Source organism: Haplochromis burtoni, unplaced genomic scaffold (genome assembly GCF_018398535.1).
Source record: "Haplochromis burtoni strain Fernald_Lab_line unplaced genomic scaffold, NCSU_Asbu1 Contig_2831, whole genome shotgun sequence".
Taxonomy (NCBI): domain Eukaryota; kingdom Metazoa; phylum Chordata; class Actinopteri; order Cichliformes; family Cichlidae; genus Haplochromis; species Haplochromis burtoni.
The window spans coordinates 1-9,745 of NW_024585192.1; the positions used below are offsets into that span (position 1 = coordinate 1).

The window sequence follows — 9,745 nt, forward strand, 5'->3', positions numbered from 1 at the left end:
TTTTTTTTTTAAGACAAACACATTTGTTCAGCAACATCTTGAGTTTTTTTTCTGTTCTGGCTCTTTGTGCAACACTGTGGCTTCTTCTCTTGAGTCAATTCTTTGACTCAGCTTCCTGGCAACAACACAGCAACAGTGCAATCAGCTGATGACACAGCAGTCAACTTTACAGGGCATATCGATGTTAAAAGATGTGGGTTTTAGAGAAAAACAATAAAATTATATACATACCTGGCTACAACTTCCAAAGACTGGATCACGTTTTCACCCGTGGCAGCACTGCACTCCATGAACTCAAAGTCATATTCCTGTGGAGTTGAATGAATATCTGCACTCACTGTGGGTGTTTTGATCATTAAAACTACTGAACTGAATGTGATTGTTTCATGAGTGGGTGTAATGCAACATATTCGCACCTTAGCAAGAATTTCCCCCTGATGAGTTTTAACCCGTCGTTCTGAGCAGTCGCTCTTGTTTCCAAGAAGCAAAACAGTCACATTTTCAGCAGCAGACTCCTGCAGAACAGGAATCATTTTGATAATCTGCACATGTTATTACAAACTAGTCTAACTTTGCAGGCTGGTTCAACTGTTTCAGACACTCACGTCCCGTCCACTATAAATAGTTGATGTTTTAAATTTATTAATACTTTTTTCTACTAAGAATCAAAATATGTGCTGCTGTTTTAAATACACAATTCAGTATCACACTTATAAGCCACTTTATTAGGTATACCTGTTAGTACCCCTGTTGGACTCCTTTTTGCCTTCAGAACAACATTAATTCTTCCTGGCATTGATACAACAAGGCACTGAAAACATTTCCCAGAGAGTTTGGTCCATATTGACAAGTGTGCCAAAAAAACCCCAAACATTAAACACCACCACCAGCCTGAATAAGGCAGGACTGATCCATGCTTTCATGTCGTTTACACCAAATTCTGACCTCAGCATACGAATGCTGCAGCAGAAATCGAAACTCATCAGACCAGGCAACGTTTTTCCAGACTACCGTTAACCAACTGTGATGAGCTTGTGTGAATGTAGCCTCAATTTCCTGTTGTTAACTGCCAGGAGTGGCACCCGGTGGGTTATTCTGCTGCTGTAGCCCTTCTCCTTCAAAGCTGATAAGTATTGTGCATTCAGAGATGCTCATCTGCATACCTTATGGTGGTTATTTGTAATTTTTTTAAAACTACTGTTGCCTGCTTATCAGATTGAAGCAGCCTGACCATTCTCTGATCTCTCGCAACAAGGCAGGTTGTGAGAGAAAAGTTTATTGTAGATGAGTGTCTGAAATAGATCCAACAACCATGTTCAAAGTTAACTTAAATCATCATTCTTCCTTGTTCTGATGCTGTGTTTGAACATCAGCGGGTAGTCTTCACTATGTCTACAATGCACTTGCATGTGCTTAGTTCATTCCTTTTTTTGAAGCAGTTGAACAGGTGTGCTAATGAAGTGGCCAGTGTAGCCCCGCCTATTAGAACTAAATACACTAAATGAATATAAAAGTAAATCACTGTTTTGACAACATAGCATGTTTAACTAGTAATTTCAACATCTGTTTAAAAAATAGGTGTTGAAGTTTGAAAGGGAAGACATACCTGAATACAGTTTGCCCAGTAACTGACTGCGGAAAAACTATTGGTGGAGGTGATGTCATACATCAAGAGAAAGGCCTGGGCTTTGTGGAAGACCTGTTTGGTGATACTGTGAAACCTTTAAAGACAGAAAAGCACGACATTAAAGGTGATCTATTAATCCTTCCTTTTTGAAACCAGGAAGACACTAGCTCTGCATACTGTAGCACATTCGAATTACTTTCCTCACATTCACTCAAAAGTTAATGTCACAAATTTGTCATTTAATGCAGTTTGCAGAGCCTACCCTGAACATATTTTTCAAGACGCACCCATGTCTCAGACTTCCCTCCTTGAACAAGTAAATGTCAGATGTTTTTGTAGCAAAAATAAAATAAATAGATCTTAGAAGCCTGCCCATTAGGTGAAGAGTTGGAATAAAGCTTCACTTTATTGTTGACATTAAGGAGGCTTTTTGTAAACTCTTGGGGAACTGCATGTCTCAAACGCTTTCTCACTCTTGCTATGTTTTTTAATTGTAATTTAACTTATCCAACACGAGTCTGCCTAAAATCTGCAGTTAAAAGTGAGCATCTTTAAATTGCATCCGTGTTGAGTCTGTCACTGGAACAAAATCTGCATTGTATTCTGGAATACAAAACATTACTGAGGAGTGCCAAACCAATTCTGAAACCAGTTACACTTGAGCAGTCTTTAAATACACAGACTCTGATCTGAGCATATTGTCTGTTACATGTTGAAATTGGCTGCTATACCGTATCTATCTACAAAAGCAAGTGTAAGTAAACACTGTTACAAGTAGTAACTGCAGATCTCGGTTGAATTCCAAGGTGTGCACACTGCTTTGAACACTGGGTGTCGCCTACTTGGAAGCCTTCCTTGTCAGGCTTCGGAACAGCGGGACAGTGTGTCCTTGGCCATCGGGGAAGTTTATCTATACACTGAAAAAACACAGCCACTCCCTAGAACAGCAAGACTGCATGTGGCACAACATTCAGGACATCATAAACCACAAAATAATAGCCTGTACCTTTAAAAAAGAGATGGCGTCTTCTCTGATGATTGGCTTTATTTACAAAACAGATATAAAACTGTTCACGTCTGGCTCAAACAAATTCCAAAAAGCAGTAGTTGTTTAGAAAACCTTGATATAGAAATTTGCTTCTTTTTTTCCTCTCTCTCTGGATATGTATGTTTCCTTCAGGATATGTCGCTGTATTGTAGTTTGGGACTCGTGCGTACAAGTCTGTAGTTAACTTTTAGTTTTATGAGCAGTATGATAGAAATGAGTAAGCAGAAATGAACTGTCATGCACAGGTTTTGCCATTTTTCTTGCTTTATTAGAAGGATAGACTTTTTGCACTCATTATGAAGTCATCTTTGCTTTTTCCACCTGACTCAATTCTACTCCTGACAAACCCATGCTATGAAGGAGAAAATCACAAGGCTTGGCAGAATGCAGAATTTCAACTAGATAATTAACGCACTTTAATGGACAAACTGTGCTTTTTGTCTTTATGACGTCACAGAAATGCAGACGTATTGCTCCCAGTGTTTTTATACTCAGACAAGTTGCTCATTTACAGAATTTAACTAACGTGAAATGTAAAAGATAACCTGAATTCCAGGGCTGTGAAAAGTCAGACAAGTTGGACTTTGATACTGTCATACGTAACACACTGACGACTGTGATATTTGTTATTCTCCTACAGGCAGCCTACTGTGACCTACGTACATTATAATATATGTACTGTTCAAAACAGACTAGAAAAAACATTAATAAAACTCAAAAAACCTGTTAAATGTATTCTCTCCTGGCTTCTTTCAGCGACAAAACTGTGCAAAAGTCTTGATAAACCCCTCATTACTTTATATTTTGCCTGGAAGGACTTTCTTGTAATTCTTAAAGTGGTCTTAAGCAATAGTTCTCCAGCTTTCTGAAGGTGTTTCAAAGTTTTCCTTTGGATATTGGCTACTTTTTCACTCATTCTTAGTCCAGTCCTTGTACCATAAAATTGACCTTTGAATAATTCAAGCGTAGATGGCATAACATGGCACCTGACTCAAGGGGAAATACATTGTTTTGTCTACAGCAAGGAAACACTTAGCAAAGAACCCATTTTAAACTGTATCTTTGGGCACTTTGTTATTAGCAGCCTGTCAGAAAAACATAATTTGTTCCCATTTCTTTACTTGAATCTATGAAAAATGCCAAAAAATAACACAGTTTGACAGTCAATAAAACTGTTATGCTTTTATTTTAACCAACAACATGATTCCTAAAGAGTTGCCAGTTTCCAATTGTTTTGTCACTTCTTGGCATGGTGTGCTGTGTGTCCTTACAAATTTAGGAAACTGGACAAATGGAGGACCAAATAATAACTGGCAGGCTTACAAACCAATCTACAGCAGATTACTGCTATCAAAATATAAAGAAACGTAGAGTGGCTCAAGACATTTGCATAGTGATATATAATTTAAATGTTCTGTGAAACATCAAAAATTTGTCTCACTGATTCATTCTAAGAGGAAAATTGAGACTTACCTTTCTTGACCTGCTGTGTCCCATAGCTGTAGTATCATAGGCTTTCCATCTATTACAACAGGCCACATCAGCGAATCCAGGCCTATAAACAATATTTACGTGTATATTTAGCATGTACATCGCTGTGCATACACATTAGTAGGATTAATTGTGAGATCAACACCAGGATCTTACCGATTGAGGAAGGTATATCTAAAGAAAACTTCCCACTTTGAGCTCTTTTCATGAAGGAGGTCTTTCCCACACTGCTGTCTCCAATCATTACCACATTGTAGCGCTTTGATTTGGGGTCTACCACTCCCGGATTACCAACTGAAATTAAAATGTCTGGTCATACATCATCTTTTAATGTAAAATTTCCCTATAATTATTGGTAAGCTGCACTGATCATCTTCTTACCCAGAGAAAATGTTTGATTCTCTTTAACAGGAAAGATTCCAGCATTACAAGGTTGGGCTGAAGTCTTCTCACTGTGGAAAAGACAATCAAACAAACTTCATGACATATACAGTGTAAGGATATCAAAGGCTGAAATGGTCAGTTTTCAGAATGTCTCAAGCTCATATTTGAGTTGCCGTGCACTGAACATTTGACAAGGAATTTTGTCATTCACTTGATTTGTGATTATTTATTTAAAACAATAGAGATGAGGAAGCTGTGTGCTGTTAAACCACACCACTCTGGTGACATTCACACCTCATCTCTAAGCAGGTCAGCTGAAAACAGTGCATACACTACTGCTAAGCTAGTGTACAGTAGTAATTGCATAACTGTATTTTTAAAGCTTGCAAAAAGAAAGAAAGTACCATGCGGTACACAAGTTTTTACCTTATCAAGGCATAACAAGAAATCATCCGGTCATTACCATGTTCTTAAATTATTTTAACTACAGCGTCAGAGGAACAGTCAAGTCAAAATGCAGAAGCAGTGTGCAAAAAACTAAACACACCCTATGATTCTGCATTTTCACAGAATTAAGTTGAAGTAATTGTTTTCTCTGTGACTTTATCAGTCTCTCACATTGCTGTGAAGGAATTTTGGCCCGCTCTTCTTTCAGACATTGTTCCTTTTTACTGAGGTTTGCAGGCATTTGTTAATGCACAGCTCTTGCTACCACATTTAATTTACGTTGAGGCCTGGATTTTATGTGCATTATGGCCAAACATCTCTACTTTGGTCACATCTGTGCAAAGGACATTGTTCGAGAAGTCTGTGGCTTTTTCAGATGCAATATTGCAAACTTCAGTTATGCTGCCACGTTCTTTTTAGAGAGAAGAGGATTTCTCTTGGCAGCATGGCATTGCATGGTCTGACCTAGGGGTGAATTTGTTGGGACGTTCACTTTTGGGAAGATTAGCAGGTGTCTTGAATGTTTAGGGATCGTTGGGAAAGGGACACTTCTGGCTTTATAAAGGTGGTCACACTGAAGCAGTAAAAGTCTACTTAGTTTTACACACACTCCTTCTGAATTTTGGCTTAGTTTTTGTTAACTACATAATGACACAGTGTTATTATGTTTTATTTGTAAAAGCTCAGAATAAAAAAAAACAGGTATACTTTCCTTTTGTATGTGACTCAAATAGATTAACAAATTGTAAAATGTTTTCAACAATCTCATGGACATTTTCTTTTGGATGTTACAAAGTGAACTTTGTGGTGACTGATATTACAGTTGTCCGTTGCTATATATGCAATATGAACATGAATATTCGAATATTCAGTATAACACATAACAGACTACACTGTAACAAATTTGGACTTATCTATGAGTTACAGTGAGTAAGTCAAGTAGGAAAGCCAACACTTGAAAGCTAATTAGGTAGCTGGACAACCCCAGCCTTTTTAAAAATATCTGTGTGTTAGACCTACCTCACAGTCTCTGAGTGCTCTTCACTCTTTGAGAGGCCTGATGATGGTTTCTTATCACATTTTCCAACCTGCAGAAAGAAAAGTAGGGCTTTTTATGCTTCTAAATGTGCATGACAAACTCATTTCATGATGTGAAAGTGCAAATTATTCTACTTGGATTAGTTATCATCTAGTAATCAGTCGTCTCCTAATAATATCTGAAGCTGGAATATCTGACATACTGGTTTCCCATTCTTTGTCGATAATAATAATTTATTGTGACATCTTTAAAGCCATTATTTGCTGATCTCATTCAAAGCCCTTATCTGCCAGGTTTCTGAAGAAGGTGAACACATGTTCTCGTTTGCTGTATGTGAAACATGCTATGTAAACCTCACGTTCCTCTTTTTAGTTCCCTGTGTCACAATGACCTTGCCACAAACAACCCAGTTTGCAAAGTGTCTACTGCAAATGGGGTGTAAATAACAATGTAGGCTTGCCTATGTGAAAGAACACTTGTCCAATAATAACTATTCACTATTCACAACTATGCATAGAATTATAAATACAACAAAGTTTAATAAGGTATTGCATTTAATAGTCAAATTTAAATGTAGTCTGTGCATGAGGTTTTGGAAAAATTGAAAACAATTAAGATTTCTACTAAATACTAAAAAACTAAACTAAACAAAAACCCCTAAACATTGCTGCTTACCTCTGAAATTCTGGCATCTGTCCCACTTTGATCATCTATTATTGTGCCCTCTCCTGTTTTGTCTTCTATACGCTGATGTCCACGGGACTTTCGGTTAGATCCCAATTTTCTTCTCCTCCCTCCAGATGTTGATTCTGACACAAAATCATCTTTTAAGGATGTAGACAGGAGGTCATTTGCAGTGTGATGTTCTGTTTCTGCTAGCTGGTCTTGGGAAACAGGCCTCTCTTCAACTGTTTGCTCAGGCAGAGGTTTGAATTTAGACTGACCCGGAGGGCTGATTTCCACTGTTTCAAATACTTTCTGTTTTCCTTGTTCGCCATCATTGTTTTTGTGATCTGTGTGAAGCTGAAGTGCTTCTTCTTTGATTCTGGAGACACTTTCAGTTTCCCCGATGTCTGCTCCAGTCTCCTTTGCTTCGTTATCCACCTCCTGTTTTTGATGGAGCTCTTCTTTGTTTCTGGATCCAAGATTCCTGCGGGTGGAGCCCATCTTTCTTCTCTGGTTGCTCAAATGTAAATTTGGACTTTCACTCCTCATCTCTTGAGTTTTATTATGAGCTCCTTCATTCAAGTTGCTTGGATTTTTCTCACTAGCATCTTGATCTTGTACTTCTTTTATGCTCTCTGGCCTTTCCTCATCGCTATGTGTATTTTGCCTGGCCTCACCAAAAGACACTAAGCTCTCTTCTGCTATGCCAGTGTCTGTGGCAGCCTCGGTATTTGGGGGCAGCAGCTGATTTATGGAGCGTCTGCTTCTACCCGTGACCACAGTGGTTATTTGTGTCTCAGTGTTTGTAAAATTGTCTAGCTGTGGCGGCTCCACAATAACTTCTCTTACACCACCTGTGATAACGTGTGTAACCAGACTGATAGTTTCTTCACGGAGAGAGGAAAACTGTTCAGGAAGAGGGGCCTTAAAATCTTCTACTACTGGTATCACATTGATCTCTGTACTGCTTGGTACAGAAAAGGTTTCAGCAGCTTCCTGTTGTTTATGAACAGCAGAGAATAACGGTTGTGCAGTTTCATTTTGTGGTATATCTGTAGTTAACGGTAACTCTACCACGTCCAACTTGTCAGTATTCCTCACGTCAGCTTCGGTGTGAAAGTCACTTTCCTTGGTTTCATCTGTGTTGTCTGTTTCTTCCTCTTTTTTTCTGTTGAGTTGACTCCTGCGAGAAGAACCTATCTTTCTCTTCTTCTGTTGTGGATTTATTTGGAAAGTATTTCTGTTACCTGATTGAGTTTGTTCTTGCTGGCCGTTGCTTGCATCCATTGCCTCCAATGCTTCTTCTTTATCAAGCACCTTCAGAGAGCTAGAGCCTTCGATGCCAGCATGATATGAGGTATGCTGCATGTCTGAGGGAATTTCACAAACTGAGGCTTGTGGTGATTGCATCAGGTGCTTTGTAATTGTGTCACATCCTGTAAGCTGATCTAAATTCATAGCATCTTGAACAACTTTATTTTCCTCATTGAAATCTTTGTTAGATTTGAGAAGTCCATCTGTATTGCTATCCATATTATTCTGTGAGAAAAATGCATATTCCTCCAACAACTTTTCTTTATTTTTGCCTTCTTTTGCTGTTGAGCTAATCTGCACTTCTTTGTCAATGGATATGAGGTCTTTTTCTTCTTCCTCCTTTGTTATATCTGTTGCTGGTGACATGTCAATTGTTCTGAGTTTGTCATTACTTGTGGGTTTTTCTAAAATGTCATCTTTAGGTTCCTGGTATGCATCAGGGTCCTTGACACCCTGTCTTCCTTTATTTCTTTGGCTTGAACCCATTTTCTTTCTATTCCCTGTATGGCTGAGGCGTGTGTGAATTTCTGTAATGTCCTGAGAATTATCCTGATGGTGGAAGTCCAAAGAGATATTTGTTTCAGATAAGGATGTTTGGTGACTCTCTGTACTTGCGCTGCAGTCAGTCTGATGCATTAATGCACCCTCTGACTGCTTAGCTTTGGTGACCTCAATTGGGTTGCAATGCTCATGTTGTTCCCTATTTGTAGTCAACACATTTTGAGATGCTAAAAATGTTTCTTGTGCAACACTGCATTCAACTTCAGTGCTTTCTCTTGGGCTGGTTTGGTCAGTTGTTATCTCAACTGCAATGGTACAATCTGTTGTTCCACTTAACAAAATATTGCTGGGTAAATTTCCATCCTGCCCTAAAAGTTTTATGTGCTGATCTTTTTTGACTTCTTCCATCCCAGCCTGCACTGGTTTATCATTAATCACTTTAGTATCTCCGTCATTTTGATTTTTAAAGGACTTTTCATGATGTGGCACAGACAGAGAAACATCATGCTTGTTTTCCTGCAGTAATTCTTCAGGTCTTGTAGCCTCTGTTGCTGAAATTTCTGTTGTTTCAGGGGTTTCATTATCAATTGCATCTTCTTCTTTAAATTCCTTATCACGCTGTCTTCCTTTTATTCTGCGAGTGGATCCCATTTTTCTTCTATTTCCCCTGGATTCGGTGACAGTATGGGTTTGCTTATCTGTGCTCACAGTATTGTCCTGAAGTTGGGACTCAAAAGGTGGAGTTGTTAATGAGAGTCGAGTTTGTAGAGGGACTCCGCTGTCTTTAGTTTTTGGAACATCACCTCCCTTGATTTCCTGAGTCACAAAGTGCTGTTTAGCTTGGTTGCCATCAGGGTGATGAGGATCTTTGACTTCTTCAGTCAGAGCAGTTTCAGATTTAACCACTTCTTCCATCACAGATTCCAATGGTTTATCTGAAATCACATTAAAGGTTGTCTGATTTTTATCTTCCTTAAGGTTTTCACTTTCAGAAATTAAACTGTCCAGGCTAATCTCAGAATAACTCTTTGCAGTTGGGCTCTGTATGTCAGGAGAATAAGCAGGTGTAGACACTTTAAACATGGAGGTGTCATGTGGCACAGACAGACAAACGTCACGCTCGTTTCTTTGCAGTAATTCTTCAGGTCTTGTAGCCTCTGTTTCTGACATTTCTGTTGTTTCAGGGGTTTCATCACCAATTGCATCTTCATCTTTAAATTCCTTATCA

The 9,745-nt window shown here is 38.7% G+C and overlaps 1 protein-coding gene across 1 annotated transcript; it reads right to left on the minus strand.

The window, feature by feature from the left end:
• Nucleotide 1: 1 nt before the first annotated feature.
• On the minus strand, nt 2-9,739 carry LOC102308926. Its single transcript, XM_005953051.3, has 9 exons — nt 6,712-9,739; nt 6,018-6,085; nt 4,548-4,618; nt 4,323-4,460; nt 4,149-4,230; nt 1,607-1,721; nt 417-515; nt 232-308; nt 2-115 (listed from the first exon to the last, which is right to left on the minus strand). The coding sequence occupies exons 1-9, from the start codon at nt 9,685-9,687 to the stop codon at nt 28-30; spliced, it is 3,714 nt and encodes a 1,237-aa protein (XP_005953113.1). The 5' UTR covers nt 9,688-9,739; the 3' UTR covers nt 2-27.
• Between the last annotated feature and the right edge of the window lie 6 nt (nt 9,740-9,745).

Excerpts from the sequence above, each read along its gene's own strand:
- LOC102308926 (XM_005953051.3), bottom strand. The coding sequence starts at position 9,687 with ATGTCAGAAACAGAGGCTACAAGACCTGAAGAATTACTGCAAAGAAAC. Across the intron at positions 1,722-4,148 it reads GACACAGCAGGTCAAGAAAG|GTTTCACAGTATCACCAAAC; the intron begins GTAAGTCTCAAT and ends CTGTCTTTAAAG. Across the intron at positions 116-231 it reads TCTTTGGAAGTTGTAGCCAG|GAAGCTGAGTCAAAGAATTG; the intron begins GTATGTATATAA and ends TGTTGTTGCCAG.